This window comes from Mastigoproctus giganteus, chromosome 6 (assembly GCF_048544385.1).
Source record: "Mastigoproctus giganteus isolate SK-2022 chromosome 6, ASM4854438v1, whole genome shotgun sequence".
NCBI classification, from domain to species: domain Eukaryota; kingdom Metazoa; phylum Arthropoda; class Arachnida; order Uropygi; family Thelyphonidae; genus Mastigoproctus; species Mastigoproctus giganteus.
Window position 1 is genome coordinate 188,388,942 of NC_143580.1, and position 25,831 is coordinate 188,414,772.

At 38.1% G+C, this 25,831-nt stretch overlaps 1 protein-coding gene across 2 annotated transcripts in view; it reads left to right on the forward strand.

The window, feature by feature from the left end:
* The window catches only part of Seipin (lipid droplet biogenesis associated protein seipin), a 250,872-nt gene that overhangs the window by 173,198 nt on the left and 51,843 nt on the right, over positions 1-25,831 (forward strand). For both annotated transcript variants that reach the window (XM_090375568.1, XM_090375569.1), the window contains one exon: positions 16,800-17,011. In XM_090375568.1, the coding sequence (XP_090231694.1) occupies positions 16,800-17,011 (212 nt within the window). The remainder of the gene's footprint in view (positions 1-16,799; positions 17,012-25,831) is intronic.

The following is a 25,831-nucleotide window of genomic DNA, read 5'->3' on the forward strand; positions in this document are numbered from 1 at the left end:
ATCCTCTGTCGGACTTCTCGGTATAACTGCCGGGTACCGTTCAAAGTTGACCAATTTTGCCTGTTTCCGTTTGTCCACGAGGTCGAGGCACTCATCTGATATCCATGGTAGTGTTCGGCGTCGGGCAGGTGGGCATATAGGGGCTTGGCACATTCCAGGATGGCATCAGAGATCTGCTTTTCTTCTTCATTTATATCCTCGGATGCGGCCAGTGTCTCAAAGCGGTTGGATAGGGCGATCTGATATGCCTGTTTGTTGGCAGCATTCATTAGTTGCCTCCAGTCCAGCTTGGCTGACCGAGATGACCTTTTTTCATGTCGTAGTTTGAGCTGCACCTTTGCCCGGATGAGGTAGTGATCAGATCTGCAATCAGGTCCCCTCATGGCACGGACGTCCATGAGTGATGAGCGAAATCGGGCGTTGATCAAAATGTAGTCCAGGATTGCTGAGTCCTTGCCAGATGGATTTCGCCATGTAAGTTGATGTTTTTGAGGGTGCTGGAAATGGCTGTTTCCGATGATCAGGTTGTTAGATGCGGCAAAGGACAACAGACGTAGTCCATTGTCGTTGATCTTCCCATGACCAAACTTGCCCGTTGTTGTTTCCCAACCAGATCTGTCCACACCAATGTGGGCGTTAAAGCCACCTGCGAGGATGATCACTTCTGTCTGTGGAATTGAATCCAGCGTATGTTGGAGCTGGTTGTAAAAATCATTTTTGGTCGGGTCCAGGCTAGTCTCAGTTGGTGCATAGGCGGAGATGATATGGATCTTGATGGTGCCCTTGACAGTAAGGACTGCCAGGCGGTCCGATATTGGTTGGAAAGCGACCACACTACTGGTGGCCTGAACATCGACCATAAAGCCCACTCCTGCTTCTCGTTTCTCACCACCAGAGTAGAATAGCGTAACCGTTTCACTAGGTGCTGGTGGTTGGATGATCATCGTTCCAGACCCGGTGAGCCTTAGTTCGGATAATGCCGCGATTGATATCTTGCACCTAAGTAGTTCTTGGGCGATGATTTCCTTTTGTCCAACGTGGTGCCCCGTCCGAACATTCCATTCACCAATGTTAATTGCCCGTTTCGGCGTAGTTAGCTTAATGCTGTGGCCAGTGGTCCAATTCACATCGGCACCCTGGGTCCCCAGTGCTCGCGCATCGGCTGACCCGGATGCGGTAACATTGTTGAAAGAGCTTGTTCCAAATTCCATGTGGTTTCTTGCCTAGTTTCCCCGGTTCTGGTCATTTCGGCAGGATGACCACCCTCCTCCTTTCGCAGCCAGGTTTGGGACCGTCCTTGGCGGAGTTACTTACCTACTAATAAATAGTAGTAGTAGTAGTGGCATGTGATGCAAGAAAGCAAGTGTATGAGCTTATGCGGCATCAGCCAAAAAAAAAAAAAAATCACACCATTCTCTCCAAATGCCTGTCCAGTTCCTCCTTAAATTTATTCAACCTATCAACTTCCACGACAGACGTAAGTTTGTTCCAGCAATTAACCACCCGCTGGCTAAAGGCAAATTTCCGCACATCTATTCTAAATCTGTCCTTTCTTAATTTGAATTTATGCCCCCTTAGGTTCATAATCGGAACAAGTGGAAGGATCCCATCAGAATTCAGCGTGCTCAACCCATTCAAGGCCTTATACACCTCAATCAGATCACAGTGCAGGTGCCTAGTCTCCAGCTACTGCAATTTGCAGAACTTAAGCCTCTCTTGGTAAGAGGATCCCTTCATTCCCCTCACCAATCTTGTTGCCCTTCTCTGTACCCGCTCAAGTAAATCTACATCCTTCCTAAAATGAGGTCTCCAGACCTGTACGCAGTACTCAAGGCGTGGCCTGACCATTGCCTTATACAGAGGGATAATCACCTCCTTTTCCCTGCTAGCAAAATTCCTATTTATCATTGACAAAACCCCATGACCTGCCCTGGCAGCCTGTCTGCATTGCTCAGAAAACTTCATATCTGACTGCACAATTACTCCCAGGTCTTTTTCATTTTCTACCACCTTAAGTGTAGTACCACACAGTTGGTACGTTTCTCTGGGGTTACTTCTACCCATATTTGTCAAGGTTAAACTTCAGTTGCCACTTCCTAGCCCATCTGCTCAAATTATCTAGATCTTATTGCAGTAGCACACTGCCATTACTGTCATTAACAACCCTGCCAACCTTTGTATCATCTGCAAACTTCGACACTAAGCCTGATATTACTTCATCAATATCATTGATAAATATACAAAACAACAGTGGACCCAACACCGAACCCTGTGGGACTCCACTAATAACATTAGTTAGTCCACGAAGAGCAGCACCCATCGATTACCACCCTCTGTCTTCTCCCACTCAACCATCCTTTTATCCATTGTAGCAACTTACCCTTAATACCATTCTGCTCCAATTTGTGCAGTAGTCTTCCATACGCAACAGTGTCAAAAGTTTTCCTGAAATCCAAATATATGATATCAAAATAATTTTTTGCATCCAGTTCCTTTGTAACCACATCATAATAACCAATGAAATTTGTCAGACAAGACTTTCCTTTAACAAACCCTTGCTGTGTCTGAATTATTGCTGCAGTCTTGTCTAGATGATCCTGCAATGCATCTTTAACCAGTGACTCCATTATTTTACCCGGAATAGAAGTTAAACTAACTGGTCTGTAATTACTCGTGTCACCCTTCGATCCCCCTTTGTGAATTGGGGACACATTTGCACATCTCCAGTCCGTGGGGACCTCCCCTGAGTCCAAGGATGCTCTCATAATTATGGCTAAGGGTTTGCTTAGTTGCTTTGCCGCCTCCTTTAATATAACTGGATAGATTCCATCCACCCCAGGTGCCTTTCTTATGTTTAACTTCAACAATTTCTCCTCCCCTTTGCTCTCAGTTATTACAAAATTATTAAGCACCCTGCTGCAATTTGATAACCATCTGCCATTTTCAAACTTTAATAATTCCTCATGTGTGAATGTAGAAGCAAAATACTCATTCAGTTTGTTTGCTATCAATAGTTGAACCATCTATATCAAGTGGACCAATCAGATTCATCCCCTTCCCTTTAGAGTTTATATAAGTAAAGAAATCCTTGCTGTTTTTCTTAGCATCCTTTGCCAAAGATTTCTCATAATCTGCCATAGGCTTCTGAGTTGCTTGATAATTTATATGCATCCTATGCATTTTTCTTCTCTGTCACGAGTCTCATTAGTTCATTTGATAACCATTTAGGCCTAAACCTTGAACAGTATTTCTTAATAGGTATGAAACTTTTAGTAGCTTCCACGATTAATTCCTTGAATGCTTCCCACTTAGAATTTACTGTTGGTAACATCGTCAGTTGATTCCACTGTACAGAATTTAAAAACTGTCTGAGACCACTGTACTCACCTTTTATGGAAGCAAAAACCCTTTCCTTTACCTCTGATGGTAATTATATCTTTAAGTGAATCCCACATCAGTACACTGTGATCACTGCCACCTAGTGGTTTATTTTATCTGCAAATTCTTAATACACGAATGGCATGTCACTTATTCTCGGTGGAGAATAAGTGACATCAGTCTACTTATTAATAATGAAGTTTTCTCACTTGATACGTTTTTTAAATACAGAAATCCTTTATTTTTAATTTTAAAAAATATCAAGACAATATAAACATTTTGGTAATTGAACAGGTTAGTGTCAAGCATCATTTTAGTTCGTAGTAAATCACTGAAGTAGGTGAAACAGCATTGTTTTTGTTACATCTCATATTGTGAGTGCCTTCACAATGAGTTGTCCTGATATTGCACTACCTCGAATAAGCAATGCTTTGCCAGTGGAGAAGACTAATGTTACTTTTTTTGACGGATATCACCAAGGGGTGGTGGTATCTGCCCAGAATCCACTGTCGAAGCATAGATTATTCGAGGTAGTTCGATATCAGGGCAACTCATTATGAAGACATTCACAATATCATATATAACAGAAATGATGCCATTTCACCTACTTCAGTCAGTAATGTACTACCTAAAATGATGCTTGGCACTAACTTGTTCGATTAGTGAATTTTCCGCAGTGTGAGGCTTTAAGTACTAAAATCTTTTTCGTATAAACATTTCGATATAATGCAAGTGACATATTGCAATTGTTTTCATCGATATCCATAATTGGATACATCAACCATGATAAATTCTGATGGTTGTGAATAGTTCTGAGTTACTTAGTGGATTATTGCTCTTTCTTATTGTAATTGTGGCCTTTTAAGGTATGTTGGATGTTAAGCAATTAGAAATCCATAGTTTAAAAATGTTTCCCATAGGCAGAGTAAAATATTTATAAATTTTGAAATAGTACTTAAAAATGATCTTTAACTTATGTATGTGTATCTTTAATTTTTATTTAATATTTCATACCCTTAGGACATCTTCCATTCTAAGAAGTTTTCCCTTGTAAAAAGTCCTAAACCTTCAGTCCCTTGGAAAACTTCTTATCCGGGTTCTGCTATATATATATATATATATATATATATATTTTTTTTTTTTTTTTTAATTTCAAAAATATATATTTTTTTATTTCAAAATTAAGATATTTGCAGAATAATATAAAATTCTGTACAAAACTGAATTAATTTCCCAAAAATCACCAATGCATTGATTGTCATGTATACATGTTGTAACTCCACTTGTGACTTTTTCCAGTAACAGTCCAGATTCAGTTGTTTTTGGCATGTTCTCATCTTGAGAGAGGCAGATTGGTGGGAGGGAGTGAGGTGGGGTTAAAAACAGCCCATAAACATTATGAAGTTGACTAGTTTGAGCAAGCATGATGTATAATGCACATATGGAATTTCATGCCTTCTGAGTGAAGATATATGAGATGTATGAAAAAAATATATGGACTCTATATCAGACTTCTAGGGATGCAGTAAGTCCCATTCCATTTTCTTTAAACTTTATTTGTCAAATAAAGTAGCCAAAGAGGTCCCATACCTGAATATGTATTAAATACAGTAGGGAGACATATTTCAACCCCTCCCCTCCAACAGTAATGCTAGATACACATTTTCAGATAAGCATGAGGTAATTGTCATATTTCAGAAATTAAATTCATGTGATACTGTTGCCATTTGAACCTTAACTTCTGTTAACAGTTTTGTTATGGCGAATTATTAAGAATAATGTACATGTGATATTCTTGCTGATCCCAACTGGATGGGAAATAAATCTTGAAAAAGTCTATCAAGATAGTCTCTCTCTCTCTCTCTCTCTCTCTCTCTCTCTCTCATGACTTAAAAGTTCTTTTTTTATATAATGCACAAATTCCATCTTCACTCCCATTAGGTAGACAACTTTATTATTCTCTAAATTCATCATTTCAGCTTGTGGAAAGTTTAAGCCAGTAGGAGACATTGTCTTGCTGGCATTCTGGAGTTTAACTTCTGAAATTTTCGTAATCATTCTGTATACTGTTTTGTGATAACTTTATGATTGAAAGGAGACCTATCATCTCACAAACATTTTGGAGTTTTGCTATTTCTTCCAATCACTTGGAATGGTCCTTGAGGTTGTCGCAGACATTCTCTCAGATTTGTGAGACAAGCTGCACTTGCTATCTGGGAGTCTAAAACGCTGATGGAACTGATATTCGGGTGATACTCAAGTCAAGTGGACACAATTTCGGCAAAGTCTGGACGGTCTGTGATAGCCAAATCCTCTGCTTGCACCTTCACGATGGTGGGACTGTTAGTAATCCTGGGTATTACCTCCATGCACAAGTACATGGTGGGTAACCACGTAGGTGTGAACCAACGTAAGCAGAGGTTGAGGTGTGGTGCCCACACCACATGGAGGAATGCCGCCCCTCTATGTTACTAGGCAGTAGATGACTCTCATCAACTGGTGCAATACCACCACTTTGCTTATTGGAGGCTTGAAGTGATGGAACCCATGTTTAGTCTCTAGAGCTAAGTTCTGGTCAACCCTTCCCTATCTCTTCCATCATGCAGTATGATTGATGACTTTTGAGGCTATGATGAAAATCGTGGCAAGATCCAATATTCCTTACATTTCGAGGGTACAGCTCTAAAACGGCGCCTCCATAGCCAGGTGGGAAGGAGCAGCAGTGCGTAGCATACGCTTCTTGATTAGACCGGGGTTCGAGTCCGTCACCACCAAATACAGAGGATGCAGAAAGGTCAGGGAATGACCACCACATATTCCCAGAGCAATATGGCCTTAGTTGCTAATGCTCCTAAAAACCAAATAACAACAACAACAGCTCTAAAATGGTGTTCGCAGGCCGGCCGCTGGTTAGTACACCGGACCGAACCTATTGGTTACTCTCTAGGAGGCTTCTGGATCAGCTAGTGTATAATCTTGCTACCTCTACTCTGCCAGATAGTGACTGGAGGGAGTCCGAGTAGTGTGTATGCAGGGAGCATTGTCGAGGCCACGTTATGTCAAGGATCTGGGTATATTTTTACCACGTGTACGCCATATCCAAAAATTTCATTACTTCATACAGCATGTCCCACCCACTTTTTCTTACTATTGAATACACCATGAATTGTCGAACTAATAGAGCAAGCTTATCTGCAAAAAGATCTAAACCTCCCAAGCACTTCCTAATTCATTTCCCAAATATACGTGGTCTCAGTTCTAATGTTAACAATGTCCATTTCCACATGCAGTCTGCCAAACCCCATGTACTTTTTCTGACAGAATCTCGGTTGATTCAACTACTACTCATCTCAGATGCCCAAATTATTCACTGTATTATTCCTTTCGCCTCAAAGGTGGTACTTGTGCATATGTCCGTTCTGATATTCCCTGTCAGAGACTTGGCAATTTGGAATCTCCTCTCTTTGACCTTCTCCGGCTTAAAATCTCTCTACCTCATTGTGTCAAATTCATCTGTTGTCTCTACTGTTCTCCCAACTCCACTAATCACTTGGTGCTTTTTGACTTCCTCTTTTTGCAACTTGACTTTCTCCAGTCCAGCTTTCCTAAGAGTGAGGTAATTTTCCTTGGTGATTTTAATATTCACAACTCCAGCTGGTTTCCGTTTTCAGAGTCACACCAACCCAGCTGGTTGAGATGCTGAGGCTTTTGCAATTACTAATGACCTTGAACAGATTGTTCATTTACCTACAAGAATACTGGACAATTCTAATCATACAGCCAACACGAGCCGACCGGGCTAGCCGAGTGGGTAAAGTACCTGCCCGGCAACCCAAAGGTCGCGGGTTCGATTCCCGCCTCGGGCTTGGATCAAAGTACTGCAAAAACCTTGGGAGGTGCAATATGGCCACAGAAGCCGATGCGCCAACAACTACCAAAATCACAGCCAACATGCTTGATCTTTTTCTCACAAACAACCCTTCTAAGTACACGGTCAAAGTGAGAGGTCCTTTAGGCACTTGAGATCACAACTTGGTGATTGTCTCTTCTCCAATGGAGCCTTTATCTCATGGTTAGTTCCATCCTCCTATTGTTTGGCATTACAAGAATGCAAAATGGGATGACCTGCGAGATTTCTTTCCCTTGGTCGGATTACTGTTTCAAAACTTCTGATGTCAACGTTTGTTCAGATCATGTCAGTGAAATTATTCTTGCAGGAATGGAATCCTATATCTCACACTCCACTTTAAAATCTCGTCCTTTATCTAAACCTTGGTTTTCCAATAAATGTGCTAAGGCTGTTCAAGAGAAGAATGTTGCATATCATAATTGGCTTGTTTCTAATTCTTCAGTTTCATTTTCTGCCTACACCAAAGCTCGTAACAATTGTAAAGCAGTTATTAATCAGTCCAAACTAGAGTTTTAACAGGCTAAGAGTAGAAAACGTGCTTCTTGCCCTAATGGTAGCCAAGCATTCTGGTCCCTTGCGAAAGCTATTGGCTGCAACTTTTGCCCATCTCTGCTCCCACCTCTGTCCAAACCAGATGGTTCTGTTGTCACTTCAGCCAAGGATAAAGCCGACCTGCTAGCATTCCATTTTCCTTCCAACTCATATTAATGATCTTGGTAAAACACCTCCCACCATTCCCAACATGCTCCATTCAATGCCTCCTGTGGTCTTCCGTCAAAAGGATGTCAGAATGATTTTGACGAATCTTGATGCCAAGAAAGCTCCAGGTCCCGATGGTATTTTACCACTTGTTCTCAAAACCTGTGCTCCTGAACTTACTCCTATTCTTTGCCGCCTTTTTTTTCACTTTCTTATTCCAAAGGTGTTTTTCCTTCTGCTTGTAAATTTGCTCATATCCAACCAGTTCCTAAAATGGGGTTTTTTTTTTTTTTTTTTGTTTTTTGGTTTTTTTTAGGAGCATTAGCAACTAAGGCCATATTGCTCCGGGATATGCAGTGGTCATTCTCTGAACCTTTCCACATCCTCTGTATTTGGTATTGATGGGCTCCTAAAAAGGGTGACAAATCCCTCCCATCCAATTATCGTTCCATTGCAATTACTTCTACTCTTTCTCAAGTAATGGAGAAATCAATTAACCGCCAACTCTTAAACTACCTAGAAACCTTCCATCTGATCAACGATCACCAGTATGGATTCCGTCAGTGTCGATCCACTGATGATGTTCTGGCTTATGTTACCCATTTATGGACTAATTGAATGGAAAGGTTTGGTGAAACACAAGTAGTTGCTCTTGGCATCTCAAAGGCTTTCAATTGTGTTTGGCATAAATGTCTTCTAAACAAGCTTCCATCTTATGGTTTGCCAACTGTTTTTAGTAATTGGTTATCCAGTTTTCTCTCTGTTCGCTCACTGAGGGTGATGGTAGATGGCTCTCTGTCTTCGAACTTCTCCACTAATGTCGGTGTCCCCCAAGGTTCAGTTCTTTCCCCCACTCTTTTCCTCTTGTATATTAATGACCTTCTTCCATTGACTGGAAATCCTATCCATAGTTTTGCCGATGATAGCATATTGCATTCCACTTTCCATTTTGAGAAACCTTGCCTTGCCCTGTTCAATCAGCTTCAACTTCTCGAAAATCTGCTACCAATTCCTTAAATGCCAATCTTCAGGTAATTCTCCAGTGGGGCAAAGACAACTTAGTTGATTTCTACCCTTCTAAAACTCAGTCTTGTCTTATATCTCGCAAAAAGGATTCTTCTGCTCCTAAGCTTATCTTTGGTGACACTCCAATTTCTAGGCAAAATGATATATCTCTTTTGGGGATTACCCTGACTTCTAATCTCTCTTGGCACAAGCACATTACAAATATTGCTTCCTCTGCATCTAAAAAACTTGGTTTTCTCTTTCGCTCTCGACGTCACTTTTCTTCCAAACAGCTGCTCACTCTGTATAAATCGCAAATCCTCCCTGCCATGGAATATTGTTCCCACGTCTGGGGTGGTGCGCCCAAAACCTCTCGCAGGCTTCTTGATTCCATTTAGAAGAGGACAGTTAGGTTAATTGATGATTCATCTCTGACAGTGTCTTTTCACTCGCTGTCTCATAGATGTACTGTTTCTGCTTCATGCCTCTTCTACAGATACTTCCATGGGCACTGTTCTTCTGAATTGGCTTCTATAATTTCTGCTCTCTCTCTCTCTTTCAAAACAGTCCGAACACGTGCCGCCACTAGCCAACAACTATTTACTGTCCAATTTTTAACTCACAGAACCAACTTTTCATCTTCCTCGTTTATTCATTCAACTGCCGTTTTCTGGAACAACCTTCCTTCATACGTATTTCCTGAAAATTACAGTCTACAGTAGTTCAAGTCCAATGTCAACAAATATCTTCTTTCGTCTCACAACCAACCCGAACACGGTACTAAGTACTATAGCTTCTAATACCTCTCGTGTTTGGAGTTTACATAAAAAAAACTTTCTCAATGAATATACTGTTATTTGCTTAAAACTGGTATTGTTGGTTAATGTAGGTTTTAGGTGCATCAGCAACTTAGCACATATTGTGCCATATATAATAGGTCTGTAAATTGTGTGTATTCTGTGGTTAACTGAAAACTCAAGTTTCAGTTAACCACAGGGAAAAACCATGCGACCCTTGCCTGAGACCAACTAACTCTGCCATACTGCAAAATTGGCCCTCAAAAATTACTGGTGTCATTGACAATGTCATTGTTATTGATTTGGTGTTTTAACCCTTCAGAAATTATATGTATCAAATGTAGTTTTAGTTGACAATGATGACATTTTTTTTAATGTAGTTGGTGTATATAGGGGAAATATGATAGGTCATGTTCAAGTGGATCAGAACTACAAAGGTACTTCATGCTTTTATGAAGTGCAATAAGGGGTGGAGATAGGAAACTACTTCGTGTGTAATCTGAATTTACTATGATAAATTCACAGCACATATGAAGTAGTTACAAGAGTATGCTGGAGATGGAGGAGCTAGTACTTTAATGCACCATTCTGAAATAAGATGGCCACCACTTGAATTATCAGCACCACCCGCTTAGAACTTCAAAGTTTACAGTACAATCAAAACAACTGAATTTACACAATTGATGAAAGTACTTTAGAATGTCGAGATGGATTACTAGTATTTTGATCTGCAATTCAAGTTATAAGCCGCATCACTACCTGTAGGAAATGTCAATCCACACAAATTCACAATATAGCTGATTGTTTACTTTGTATGGTTTGCCAGCAGCTTTTCCTGCTGAATGCTTCTAGCTGGTTGCAGTGGATGGTGCAGTTCCAATGTGGATGGTGAAAGGAGAAGAAGAAAGTAAGGGAGAGGAAAAACAACTAAAAGAAGGGAAAGATTTGAAAAGCTGAGTTGGGGTCAGCAAAAATGAAATTGGAATGTGAGAAAGAGCTAATCATAGGGGAAGAACAAGCAGAACAACACTGAAAGGAAGCAGGTGGCTTCTCTTCTCCTGGAACCTTACTTTATCAGTATCATGGGTCAGCTGTGAGATAAGTGTGACTAAGGTTCCAGTTGTCTATGTTTTAAACCACTAAGGAGCTTTTGGAAGCCCATTGAACAACACTAATGCAAGATAAGAAATGAAGAATGTGGATTATCATGGAAATATGTGTAATGAGAATATAACTCCCTTTTACAAACATTTTTGATTTCTGCTCAATAAAATGACAGCAGTAAAGTGGATGGAACATTACTACTCTCTCAGTAAGATTAGTTGCCTACTCATGTTTAGAAAAGCTTAAAATTGTTGAGTTTTACTCTTTTTAGTTTATCTGCTGTAATTAGCAGGCTAATTGTTATTTTGTTATCAGTAAAGACAATTAATTTGGTTTCAAAATTCATTTCCTTATCAAGCTACAGTAGTGAGCTAAATGTTCCATTTCATAATTGTGGTACAAACTGAGCAATATAATCATTGTCATTGCTTTTCTTATAACTTATGCATTATCATGTCTTGTTACTTTGCTTCTCTCAGCAACTTAAGTTTTCACCAATTCTTTAGTCACAAACATATAATTGATTCTGGTTATTTGGGACACATCGGGACTAGTGCATTTTGGCCTGATTGAGCGGCTGCCCCAGTTATGCAAAGTTTCACGTAAATAGTTAAAAATACAGTTGACCCCCTCTTTATGATTGATTCTCTGTACAATCAAATCAGGTTACAATGGACTAACCATAGTAAACTACCATTCAATATACAGTAAGTGCCGATCATTGTGATCACATTTGTGAATTGAATTTTAATTCTATTAAACATAATTCTAATAAGTGAAAATAGGAGGAATATATCCACAGGCTATAAAAGTAAAGATATATTAAGCACAAATTTACACTTTATTATCTTACTAATTAAAAAATTAAATGATATGTGAAAATCAGAAGAATATTTTCCACAGGTTAGCAAAATAAAAATAAATTTATGCTTACACGCATAGCTTAATTAATACATACTGTAATATGTACATACTAACTAGTTAGTTGATATTTCTGTTCATTGACATTTGGTTGAGGGGTTAAAATTTAAAACAGTAAAAAATAAACAATCAATAACAAAGAACATGGCCCACACAAATTGCAACTGACACGATATGTGCAAGTGAAAATGGAGTAACAAGTTAGGAAGCTTAAAAAATAGGAATGAAGAGAAGATTCTGGAAATTTATTTATGTTTTTTATATGATTGAAGATTTCATGGAAGGGGAAACACATTTCACCATAATAACATAAAAACCCACAGAATTCCATCTGTCAGTATTATCGCAAATTCAATAAGACCGAATTTACTATCCATTTATAATAGATTGCACTAACAGAAAAGCCCAATAAACTGAAACTGCTAATTGTTTTTATGGTTGTGACCTCCAGAAATCCGACCATATTGTCTCTGACCATATGGTATGGTCAGAGACAATCGTAGGGTAATCTCAAGTGCTGTGGTCTCCTGCCCCAATTAAACGCATGTTGTCCCAATTAAGCAGAGAAAACCCTGGTTATTTTCTTGATTAGGTTCTGTTCTTTAAGATTTGTGCTAAATAAATGGCTGCCCTGATTAACTAACTGATGGCCCAAATTACCGGAATCCACTGTATTAATTAAAACATGACTTATAATGGATTAAAAAAAAAAAAAAAAAAACACACTCATAAAAAATTCTCTAACCGAACTCTTTTTTTTTTTTTTTTGTCATACCTGTAACATTTCACATGCGAGTGTACTTCGTATCACGTCCATTGTTGCTCCAAGCATTGACATAATGTTTGATGGACAAAAAATGTTTTACAAACAATTTTAGAGCATGTGGACAAATGTTTTACAAACAATGCATTGGTTTTTAAAATTTCATTGCTTTTTAAAATTAAAAAGTTAGATTTTTTTTAAAATCCAGTGCTTTTTCACACAACATTGAGCCAGGCACTGGTTCACTTAAACTTGGCTTCTGAAGAAACCACAAATAAAGTGCATTCTTTAAAGCAGCATTTTCAGGTTTCGACATAGTCTTTTTCCTGCTAGATCCTCCTTCACCATCCATAATCGACACAAATTCTATTATAGTATTGGAATTTTTATTGATGTCATAAATTGTTGCAGTCCCCGCGCTAAACTCTTTGGAGAGATTTGCTAAATTTTCACCTTTTCTAATTCTATTAATAATTTCCGTTTTTTGTTGCGATGTTAAAACTATGCTTTTTCATTTCATTCACATTTACTGTAAAAAATTGAAAAAAAAAAAATAATAAAATAATGATAATAATAATAAATCGCACAGTTTCTGGCCGATATTATTCTTACCGAATCTGGAGCTAAACTAATCTGAAATTCCCGGTAGTCTGTGATATTTTTCTCTTTATCGGATCATCCACCAAACGTATATACAGTAAAACATCGGTTATCCCGAAGTCAGTTATTCTAGAGGTCATGACCCTAAAACAATAAAAACAATTTGCAGTTTTCAGTTTATTGGGCTTTTTGTTTGTACAATCTGTTTTAATGGGTAGTAAACTCGATCTTTTGCTTATTAGAATCAAACTTCAATTTGCAAATGTGATCACTATAACCGACACTTACTGTACTACCGTTAACAAAAAAAAAAATTTTTAAAAAACTAAGAAAATCAGCTTTTCAAATTATTTCAGATAACCGACATTTTACTGTATATGCGTTTGGTGGATGATCTGATAAGTAAAAAGGCAGGTTTCTAGAAAAAATGGATCAGCAAGATATCTCACCCCTAGTAGATAACTAGGGGTCAGCAAAATATCTCACCCTAGTAGGCTGTGGTTGGCATAGGTGAAAAGTGAAAATTGAGGCTGAGAAAGTGGTTTATAGGGAATTCCCTGCCTTGGGTGGTGGGGCGTTGAGTGATTTCCTTTTTGAAGAGTAAAGATAGGCTTGGAGAAACTGAAGCGAGAGAAAAATATTGGGTGTTAGCGAGTTGGTTCTTTCCTTTGTCAAAAATGGCCTGTCTGGCTTATTGGTAATCAGGACAGCTGTTGATGGATGCATTCTCGGTCTTCAATTTGGCCACAAGAGCATGGGTGTCCTTTAATATACTGAGAGATTGAAGCAAGTGTCTTAGTCAGAGAACAGGTGGTGTGGAGACCTGGTAATCACCAAATAGTGGTTCTGTCGTTGGAAGTTGGCCTGACAGGATTTGAGATGGGGAGTTAACTGTTCTATATACATATTAGATGGTAAGAAGGATAAGACACTGAACTGAGTATTTTTTTTTTTTTTTCAAAACTCCGAACACAAAAGTTATTAGAACCTATAGTACTAAGTACGTTGCATGGGTTGAGAAGATGAAAGAAGATACCTTGTTGATATTAGACTTGAATTTCAGTAGATTGTAATTTTCAGGAGATATATGTGAAGGGTGGTTGTTCCAGAAAACCGAAATTGAAGGAATAAATGGGGAAGAACAAAAGTTGGTTCTGTGAGTTGGAAGTTAGACATTAGAAGAATGCTGATTGGTTATGGCACATGTTGGAGTGGTTTGGGAGGGGGGGAGGGAGAGAGAGAGGGAGAGAGAGAGAGAGAGAGAGAGAGAGAGAGAGGGGCCAATTCAGAAGAACAGGCCCGTGGAACTATCTAAGGCATGCAGCAGAAACAAAATGTCTGAGAGGCAGAGTGGAGAGAATTTGTAAGAGACGGGTCATTAATTAACCTAACTGGCTTTTGAATTGAGTCTAGAAACCTTGAGAGAGGTTATGGAGGCACTGCCTCAGATGTGGATAAAATATTCCATGGTAGGGTAGGTTTGAGATTTGTGCAGAGTGAGTAGCTGTTTAGAAGAAAAGTAATGCTGAGAGTAAGAGAGAAAACCCAGCTTTTTAGATGCAGAGGAAGCAATATTTATAATGTGCTTGTGCCAAGAGAGATTAGAAGCCAGGGTAATCCCTAATAGCCGACCGGGCTAGCCGGGTGGGTAAAGTGCCCGCTTGGCAATCCAAAGGTCGTGGGTTCGAATTCCGCCTCGGGCTTGGATCAGAGTAGAAAATGCAAAAACCTTGGGAGGTGCAATATGGCCACAGAAACCGATGCGGCAACAACTAACAAAAAAAAAAAAAAAAAAAAAAAAAATCCCTAATAGAGATATATGATCTTGTCTAGAAATCTGAATGCCATAAAAGATAAGCACAGGAGCAGTAGAATCCTTTTTGCAAGACATAAGACAGAAGTGAGTTTTAGAAGGGCTAAAATTAACTAGGTTCTCTGCCCGTTGGTGGAGAATTAGTTGGAAATCAACATTTAAGGAATTGGTGGTGAATATTTGAGAATTATTTATTTATTTATTTTTTTTTTTTTTTTGTGCCGTGCCAGGTTTCTCAAACTGAAATCTGAAATGCAATGTGCTATCATGAACAAAACTGGGAAAAGGATTTCTAGTCACTGGAAGAAGGTCATTAATGTACAAGAGGAAAAGAGAAAGAACTGAACCTCGTAGAGCTGTCTACGATAAATGAAAGCTTATTTAGAAGCTCCTTATGACAGATGTGATCCTCATGCCTTTTGAAATATCAAGCTGCTTGAGTTTTGCCACACTTTTACATTGAATTTGTCCACAGATGGGTAACATAAGCCAGTATATCACCAGTGGATTGACACTGAAGAAATCTAAACTAGCGATCATTGATCAGATGGAAGGTTTCTAGATAGTTTAAGATTTGGTGGTTAACGGATTTCTCCATTACTTAAGATAGAGTAGAAGTAAGTGCAATGGGATGATAATTGGATGGGAGGGATTTATCACCTTTTTTTTAGGAACTGGCTGGATATGAGCAAATTTCTATGCAGAAGGGAAAACACTATTGGAATAATTGGAATTGGGTGTTTTAGATATTTTTGTAGATTAAGTAGTTAAAAGAAATAGGGGGGACATGATGTATGAAGTACTGAAATTTTTGTAAATGGCATACAGAAGACAAGAATATACCCAGCTCCTTGACATAAAATAGTCTCAACGATGCCCTCACATACTACTTGGGTCAGAGTTCTAGTGAATTACTCTACTCTCTGGCTGCCTCTACTCTACCAGAATTCGCTAGAACTGTAGCAGAGTAGAGGGAGCGAAATTATACACTAGCTGGTCTGGATGCCTCCTAGAGAGTTGCCAGTAGGTTCAGTCTGGTGGACTATCTATTGGCCAGCCTACAAATACCATTTTATTGTTGTACACTCAAAATGTAAGGAACTTTGGATCTTGCCACGATGCCCATAATCATATATGATGGAAGAGACAGGGAGGGGTTTCCAGAGCTTTGCTCTGGAGAGTAAAAATGGATTACACCACTTTAAGCTTCCATTAAACAAAGTGATGGTATTGCATGGGTTGATGAGAGTCATTTACCACCCAGAAAGCTTTCACAAGCTTTGGACATTATAAGATGGCCTTTAAGCAACCAAATTGGTTCTATTCAGTTGTCTTCCATAACAGTATAGTTGTTTTGCCACTTGTTGCTCATTTGGAGAAGTCTGAGTTCAATTCCTATCAATGAGTGGAGAAATTTCTGAAGTCCTCTGCAATATTATCTAAATCATTGATGTGCTTAAAACCTAACATGTCCAGCTTACAGTGTTTATTATTCCTTTTCAGCATCTGATTGAAATCATTTTTTGATTTCTCTTTCTCTTGATTATTAATATTAATAATTTTATTTATTTTAAAAGCTCACATATGGGAAATTTGAATTTTATATTTGAAAAATTAGTTATCTTTGTAATTGTTTAAGTGATAAACTCTGATAAACTCAATTTGTTTACTCACAGTTCAGAAACAGTCTAGATTTTATATGAATAAAGATTACAGCCTTTTTCTTTTAGCGTAAATGTTTCAGTATAAACTTTTAAAAATATACTTTTTTTATAAATTAATATGGATCAATATTTTTTTCTCTTGCAGATATTTTATGTATTATTGGCCAGGCACATCTGCTTTCATTGGTATTTGTACAAATTTTTTCTTCCTGAGCTTGGTGGCAGTGTTTTCATGGTTTCGGTACCTTCTCTTTCCTGTAAAGTTCAGGCAGTTTGATGTCTCAAAGCCAAGTTTATCAACAGATCAAAAAAGATATAAAAGTTTGGAGACATTTCCAGAAAAACAGAAACACAGTGGTATGTAAAATATTTCTTTACTTTTCAACAATTTTTTTTTTTTTAATCATTTCTACCATGATGTTACCTTATTTCTGAACAGTTATTTAAAAATAATTTTATATAGTTAATTTTTTCAGATGAGTCCTAAAGCCTTTTGTGTTTGACAACATATTAACATTGAGAAAGTGCAATTGAAATTTGGGAAATTTAAAAATAGAAGGTAACTTAATTATTAAACTCTTTAAGGAAATTTTATGGGAGTAAAAATGAGTTCTAAAATTACAGTTAAGAATAACATGAAACCAGATAAACAAATATCCTTCTTCAAAACCAAAACTCTTGTATAGGGAAACACAATGAAATTTATTTTAATCCATGCTATTAATTGAAAATATTCATTATCACTGGGTCAGTACTACAAGACCAGAGTGAAAAGGATAAGGGTTGGTTAAATTAACTGCAGCCATTATCAACCCACTGCAGGATGGAAGCCTCCTCAACAGCTGTGAAACCTTGCCAAGAACCATGAGTCTTATTTGTTTGCTGCATTTTGTGGACCAACCAAGGTTCACTTGCCAAACAGCATGCTTGAAAGCAAAAACGAAAGTTCAGTATCTAGAGTTGCAACTTGAAACTTCAATATTGGTTTTTTTTTACTATAAATGCTTAACTGAATCATATCCTAAAAAAAGCAGTTTAAGGGTGGCTTGAACTTAAGAACAGTGGAAGGGATAGAAAACTAGGATATTGTTGAAAGATATGAGATTCTATATACAGGCTATGGTATTTATACAAATGGCATAGGGATAAGACATTATAGTTAGTATTTTGTAAGTGAATGTAAGATATTTGAGGTGGTATTGTGTAAGCATGTAGAAGATATTTGAGGTGGGATAGTGTGAGACAGGAGGAAGAGACATGACACAGAAACTGGCAAGGCTCTTCACAAAATACATTAGCATTAGTAGAGGCATTTGATGCAAGAAAGCAAGCTTATGCAGCATCAGCCAAAAAAAAAAAAACCCACTTCCACTTCACCCCTCTGTTCGTTCAAAATACCTGTCCAGCTGAGCCTTAAACTTATTTAGGCTGTCAACCTCCACCACAAGGGATGGAAGTCTGTTCCACCAACCAACCACCCGCTGGCTAAAGGCAAATTTCCGCACGTCTATCCTACATCTGTCTTTCCTCAATTTGAATTTATGCCCTCTCAGGTGATTTTTCTGAGCTAGAGGAAGAATCCCATCAGCATTGAGCATGCTTAAACCATTCAAGGCTTTATACACCTCTATCAGATCACCTCGCTGGTGCCTAGTCTCCAGACACTGTAATTTGCAAAACTTAAGCCTTTCTTCGTAAGAGCACCTCTTTGTTCCATTCACTAATCTTGTTGCCCTTCTCTGTACTCGTTCCAGCAGCTCTACATCCTTCTTGAAATGAGGCCTCCAGACCTGTATACAGTACTCTAGGTGTGGCCTGACCATCGCCTTATACAATGGAATAATCACCTCCTTATCCCTGCTGGAAAAATTCCTGTATATCATTGACAATACTCCATGAGCTACTCTTGCAGCCCGTCTGCAACCACCCCCAAGTCCCTTTCATTCTCTACCACTGTCAGTGTAGTACCACAGAGTTGATACGTTGCTCTGGGGTTGCTGTTTCCCATGTGTAGTACTTTACATTTGTCAATGTTAAACTTCATTTGCCACCTCTCAGCCCATCTGCTCAACCTTTCCAGATCCTGTTGCAGCAGCATAGTGTCAGTAGTGTCCTTTACAACCCTGCCATGATATTGAAGAATTAAGAGGAAAACCTTAATTAGTTATGAGAGGTTAGTAAGGATTTCAGACTAAAGTTGAATATGGCTAAAACAAAAGTAATGATGAACAAGTATGCCACAGAAAGGGATATAATTGTTGAAGTAGTAGTAGAAATTGAAATGGTGGATTCATACAATACTTATCTTGGACAAATAATTAGCTATAACAATTATAAATGGCAGGAAGTCAAGAAAGGATAAATTTCGGATGGATAGCATTCAGGAAATATAGTCACATACTGAGGAGCAATATCCTAATTTGTCTGAAATGTAAAATAATGAACCATTGTATACACTCCACCAAGACTTATGTAAATGAAACTTGGGCACTCACCAAAAGAATGGAAGAGAAGCTGAAAACTACACAGCAAAGAATGGAATGAATTATATTAGGAATGAGACTGTTGGATAAGAAGGAAATGTGGATTAGGTAGCAAACACAAGTAAAGAACATTCTTATCAAAACTAAAGAACTGAAATGGTCTTTGGCAGGACACACAGCTCAAAGACATGATGACAGATGGACTAAAAAAATGACAGAATGGTACCTAAGAGGAGCTAAACGAAAACCTGGAAGACAACAATGGAGGTGAACAGATGTTCTTGAGTTCGTGGGTAGTAAATGGATGGCCATTGCACAAAATAGAAGGAACTGGAAATTTGCTGGAGAAGTCTTCATCCTGCAGTGGATTGAAAATGGCTGATGATGATGACTGTGAGACAGTAAATTGACTTAGTATCACAACCTTGATTACCATTGTGTTTGTGATATTTAAAAAAAATTATCCCAGGAGAGTGTAACCAATAGCATAGGATATTGGTGATGAATGCCCATTTCAATCATAGGAGGGTGTTAGTCAAACCAAAGCTATATCCAAAACTAAAATGTGGGATTAAAAAATTATTCTCTGTGCAGTTCATGGAATATTGGATGGAACTGGGATCTAAAAGACAGAATTACAGGAAGGCATGGAAGAAAAAAAAAAAAAAAAAAAAAAAAGCAGCATTGTGTGAAGGAAGTTGTAGGGCTAGCCAAACTGTTGAAGTTATTTTCCCCACAGAAATTTTGTGGTGGAGTAAGGAAGGAAGTTAGAGGTGGGTTAAGGAAAAGACAATGGAATTAAAATAAATAGTTGAGAGCAGAGACATGAAAAGCTATATAAGAATTTAAAATGAATGTAAATTGTATCAAGTTAGGATAAGTCGTAGGCATTTGGATAATTGGAGGCAAGAGATTTAGACTGGCTAAAGCTGTGGGAAGGGAAAACAAGGCCTGCGAAATGCATAAAATTTATTAAGGATGCAAACTATATGGTGCTGGCAATATTTTTTTTCTTCTTTTTTTTTTATTTATTTATTTTTTTTATTAAAACTTCAAACACAAAAGGTATTAGAACCAGTAATGTTTAGTACTGTGTGTGTGGGTTTAAAGTTGAAAAGACAGAAGGTACTTGTTGTTATTAGACTAAATTTCTGTACATTACAATTTTCAGGAAATATTGTGTTGAAGGTAGGTTGTTCCAGAAAATAGTTGAAGAGATAAATGATGAAGAAGAAAAGTTGGTTCTGTGAGTTTGAAGTTGGACAGTAAATAGATATTGACTGGTTGTGGCACATCTTTGGATTAGTTAGGAAGAATTACAGAATCCATTTCATCAGAAGAACAGTGCCCATGGAAGTTTTTTTATGTCTAGAAAGATTAGAAATCAGGGTAATCCCTAATAGAGATATGTGGTCTTGTCTAGAAATCTGAGTGCCGTTGAAGATAAACATAGGAGCAGTAGAATCCTTTTTGCCAAGACACAAGACAGGAGTGAGTTTTAGAAGGATTAAAATTAACTAAGTTATCTTTTTCACACTGAAGAACAGCATTTAGGAATTGGTGGCGGGGGATCTTCGAGAAGATGAAGTCTTTTGTGAGGGCAGGGTTTCTCAAACTGGAAGGTGAAATGCAATGGGCTAACATCAGCAAAACTGAATAGGATTTCCAGTCAGTGGAAGAAAGTCATTAATGTGTCATTTCTGAAGTGGGATTTACTCAAAGAGGTAACTACCATCAGGGGTAAAGGGAAGGGTTTTTGCTTTCATAAAGGCGACTACGGTGGTCTGAGACAGTATTTAAATTCTATATGGTGGGACCAACTGATGATGTTACCAACAGCAAATTCAAAATGGGAAGCATTCAAAGAATTTATCCTGGAACTACTAGGCTTTACATACCAACTAAGAAATATTGTTCAAGGTTTAGGCCGAAATGAATGTCAGATAAACTAATGAGACATATGGCAGAGAAGAAAAATGCATGGGATACATATAAATTAATGGGTGACATGGAAGCCTATGATAGATATAAGCTGGTCTGTAACCAGTCACAAAGGAGATTAGGCAGGCAAGAGGCAGATTATGAGAAATCTTTGGTAAAGGATGCAAAGAAAAACAAAGAGTTCTTTACCTATGTAAACTCTAGAAGGAAAGGGATGAATCAGATTGCTCCACTGGATATTGATGGTTCAACTGTTGATGATCCTGCTCAGGTGGCTAACAAACTAAATGAGTATTTTGCATCTACATTCACCCATGAGGAGTTATTCAGGGAGAGGAATGCCAGAGGTGAGTTAAACTCTGGCAGTGAACTAGATGATTTTGTAATAACTGAGAGGAAAGTGGAGGAGAAATTGTTGAAGATAAACATAAAAAAGGCACCTGGGGTGGATGGGATCTATCCAGTTATATTAAAGGAGGCAGCAAAAGAAGTAAGCAAACCCTTAGCCATAATTATGAGAGCTTCTTTGGACTCAAGGGAGGTACCTATGGACTGGAGATGTGCAAATGTGACCCCAATTCAGAAAGGAGGATCAAAGGGCGACACAAGTAATTATAGATCTGTTAGTTTAATTTCTGTTCCAGGAAAATTAATGGAGGCACTGGTTAAAGAAGCACTGCAGGATCATCTAGACAAGACTTCAGTTATAGCTCGGACAAAGCATGGTTTTGTTAAGGGAAAGTCTTGCCTGACCAATTTGATTGGGTACTATGATGTAGTCACAAAGGAACTGGATGCAGGGAATAACTTTGATATCATATATTTGGATCTTAGAAAGGCTTTTGATACTGTTGCACATGGAAGACTGCTGAACAAATTGGAGCAGTGTGGCATTGGAGGCAAATTGCTGCTATGGATAAAGGGATGGTTGAGTGGGAGAAGACAGAGTGGTAATCAATGGACACTACTTATTGTGGACTAATGTTATTAGTGGAGTCCCTCAGGGTTCAGTGTTCGGTCCATTGTTGTTTTCTGTATTTATAAATGATATTGATGATGGTATATCAAGCTTAATGTCCAAGTTTGCAGACAATACGAAGGTTGGCAGGGTTGTTAAGGACACTAATGACAGTATGCTGCTGCAACAGGATCTAGAAAAGTTGAGCAGATGGGCTGAGAGGTGGCAAATGAAGTTTAACATTGACAAATGTAAAGTACTATATATGGGAAGCAGTAACCCAGAGTGACATATCAACTCTGTGGTACTACACTGACAGTGGTAGAGAATGAAAAGGACCTGGGGGTAATTGTGCAGGCAGATATGAAGTTTTCTGAGCAGTGCAGACGGTCTGCAAGAGTAGCTCATAGTGTCTTGTCAATGATATACAAGAATTTTTCTAACAGGGATAAGGAAGTGATTATCCCCTTGTATAAGGCAATGGGGATTATCCCCTTGTATACTGTATACAGGTCTGGAGGCCTCATTTTAGGAAGGATGTAGAGCTGTTGGAACGAGTACAGAGAAGGGAAACAAGATTAGTGAATGGAACTAAGGGTTGCTCTTAAGAAGAAAGGCTTAAGTTTTGCTAATTACAGTGTCTGGAGACTAAGCACCTGTGAGGTGATCTGATTGAGGTATATAAAGCCTTGAATGGTTTGAGCATGCTTATTGCTGATGGGATTCTTCCTCTTGCTCAGAATAATCACCTGAGAGGGCATAAATTCAAATTGAGGAAAGACAGATGTAGGATAAATGTGCGGAAGTTTGCCTTTAGCCAGCGGGTATTTGGTTGGTGGAACAGACTTCCATCCTTTGTTGTGGAAGTTGATAGCCTAAATAAATTTAAGGCTGAGCTGGACAGGTATTTGGAATGAACGGAGGGGTGAAATGGGAGTGGTTTTTTTTTTTTTTTGGCTGATGCTGCATAGCTTGCTTTCTTGCATCATATACCTCTACTAATGCTAATGTGCAAGAGGAAAAGTGTGAGACTAAGAACTGAATCATGGGAACACCAATATTAGTGAAGTTATACAGAGAGCCCTCTACTTTCACTTGCAGCAAGCAGTCAGAGATAAAACTGGATACCCAGTTACAAAAAACAGTTTGCAGTTCATAATGTCAATGGCAACTACTTGAGTTTTTCCAAACGTTTTCATTGAATTTGTTAATAGATGGGTGGCATAAGCCAATATATTACCAGTGGATCTCTCTCTCTCTCTCTTCCTGTGTGTTTTTTTTTTTTTTTTTTTTTTTTTTTTTTTTAACTTGGACTTCATCCAAGAAGCTTAGTTGACCCAGGTGAAGTCCAGCCAGAGAATGATGGGCAGCCTGGCTCACCTCCCAGTGGTGGTGGCAGGCAGCTTAGGGTGTTTCTCCATTACTTTCTCCAAAGTAATGGAGAAACACCACAGTGATGTTTCTCCATTACTTGGTTAAGATTAAAGGTAAGTTTAGTGGGATGATAACTGGATGGGAAGGATTTTTTATCATTTTTGGTTGGATATAAGCAAATTTCCAAGCAGCAGGAGAAACATCACACCAGTTTAATGGGAAAGTGTAAAAAAGGCAACACAGAACAGGAATAAGCTCAGCAACACAGGTTTTGAGAAAAACTGCAGAAATACCATCACAGTCTGGAGCTTTCTTGGCATCAAGATTATTCAAAATTCTTTTGATGGAAGACTACAGGAGGCATTGAGGGGACTGGAAATGATAGGAAGTGGTTTACCGAGATTGTCAATACAAGAGTTAGAAGAAAAGTAGGATGCTAGTAAGTTGGCTTTATCTTTAGTTGATGATGCAATAGAACTATCATGTTTTAACGGAGGTGGGAGTATAGATGAGCAGAAATTGTGGTCACTAGCTTTGGCAAGGATCCAGAATGGTTAAATGCCATTCAAGAAAATAGTTTTCTATTTTTAATATGTTCAAAATGTAGTTGCAACCGATTGGTAACTATTTACAATTGTTGAGAGCTTTATCATAAGCAGAAAATGAACCTGGAGATTTGTATGTGAGCCAATTGTGATATGCAACATTTTTACCCTGAACAGCCTTGGCACATTTACAGGAAAACCAAGGGTTAGATAAAGAACAAGATTATAAGGTGGAGTGTGAAATAAAGGATTTCATTACTATAAGGATAATTTCACTGACAGGATCTGAGCAAATATTGGCATCAGAAGATTTAAAACAGTTATTGAACCAAGGAAAAGAAACGAAATCTCTGAGATCATTCTATTTTTCATTCTTGTAATGTCAAACAACAAGAGGTTGAGAATGGCCACAAGAGAAAGGCTCCTTTGGAGAAGAGACCATTACCAAGTTGTAATCTGAGATGTCTAAAAGACCACTCATCTTGACCATGTACTTGGAAGAGTTTGTGAGAAAAAGATTGAGAGTGTTGGCTGTGTGGATAGGATTGTCTGGTATTCTGGTTGGTAAATGAACAATCTATGTGAAATCATTAGTAATGCAAAAGCCTTAGCATTTTGACCAGCTGGATCTATATGAGTAGAAAATGGAAGCCAGCTGGAGTCGTGAACATTAAAATCACCAAGGAAAATTACCTCACTATTAGGAAAGTTGGACTGGAGAAAGTAGAGTTCCAAGTGATTAGTGGAGTTGGGATAATAGTAGAGGAAACAGATGAACTTTAAACAGTGGGGTAGAGAGATTTTAAGCCAAAGAACATCAAAAAGAGAAGATCCCAAATTACTAAGGCTCTGACAGGGAATATCAGAGTGGATATATGCACAACTACCAACTCTGAAGTGAAAAGAATCATACAGCAAATTATTAGGACAAGTGAGATGAGCAGTGGCTGAATCAGCCAATAATTGGGATTCTGTCAAAAAAGTGGTGCATGGCAGACTGTAAGTGGAAATGGACATCAATGAGATTGGAACTGAGACCACATTTCATTGTGAAATAAACAATGAAGTGTTTGGGTGTTTTAGATATATTTGTAGATAAGTTTGTTCTTCTAATGTCAAACAACAAGAGGTTGAGAATAGTTTGAGATAATAGTTTGACTATTCGTGATGTTTTCAGTAGTAAAGTAAAAGTAGGAGGGGAACATATCGTATGAAGTAATGAAATTTTTGGATATAGCATATGTACAGCAAGATCAGACTCCCTCCAGTCACTATCTGGCAGAGTAGAGATAGTGAGATTATACACTAGCTGATCTAAATACCTTCTTGAGAGTTACCAATAGGCTCAGTCTGTGGATAAATTGATAAAAATAAAAAATAAAAACTTGTTTAGCTATCTAAATTATGAGAACTGTCTATAGGATCCTTCAGTTACATCTTTATAGGCGGAAAAGAAGCTTCTTTTTGTCCAGCACGGTTTAACTGAGGATCTTGTAAAATCTAAGCAAGTATTTAGTTTTTAATAAAAAAATTTTCACAGAAAAAGGAGCCATAGTGTTCAAAAACTTTGGAGTATTGTAATATATAGTTATTAATTATTTAATTGTTAATTATGTTCAAACAAAGTATTGTAATGTGTTTCATTATTAAATTAAACAGAGATGCTTCAGACTTGCTCTTAAAAATGTTCATATACTTGTGCGAGTATATATAATACATGAATATGTGAATGTGGAGTCAGTGACACATTTACTTTGGTTCTGTGAAGAATATTAATTTCAGAGAACTGTTTTTGAAGCATTTTCTGGCTACTGAGTAATACCATAAAATTGTGGCAGTTGTAATAAAACGTGGTAGCTATCTGACCATCAGTTTA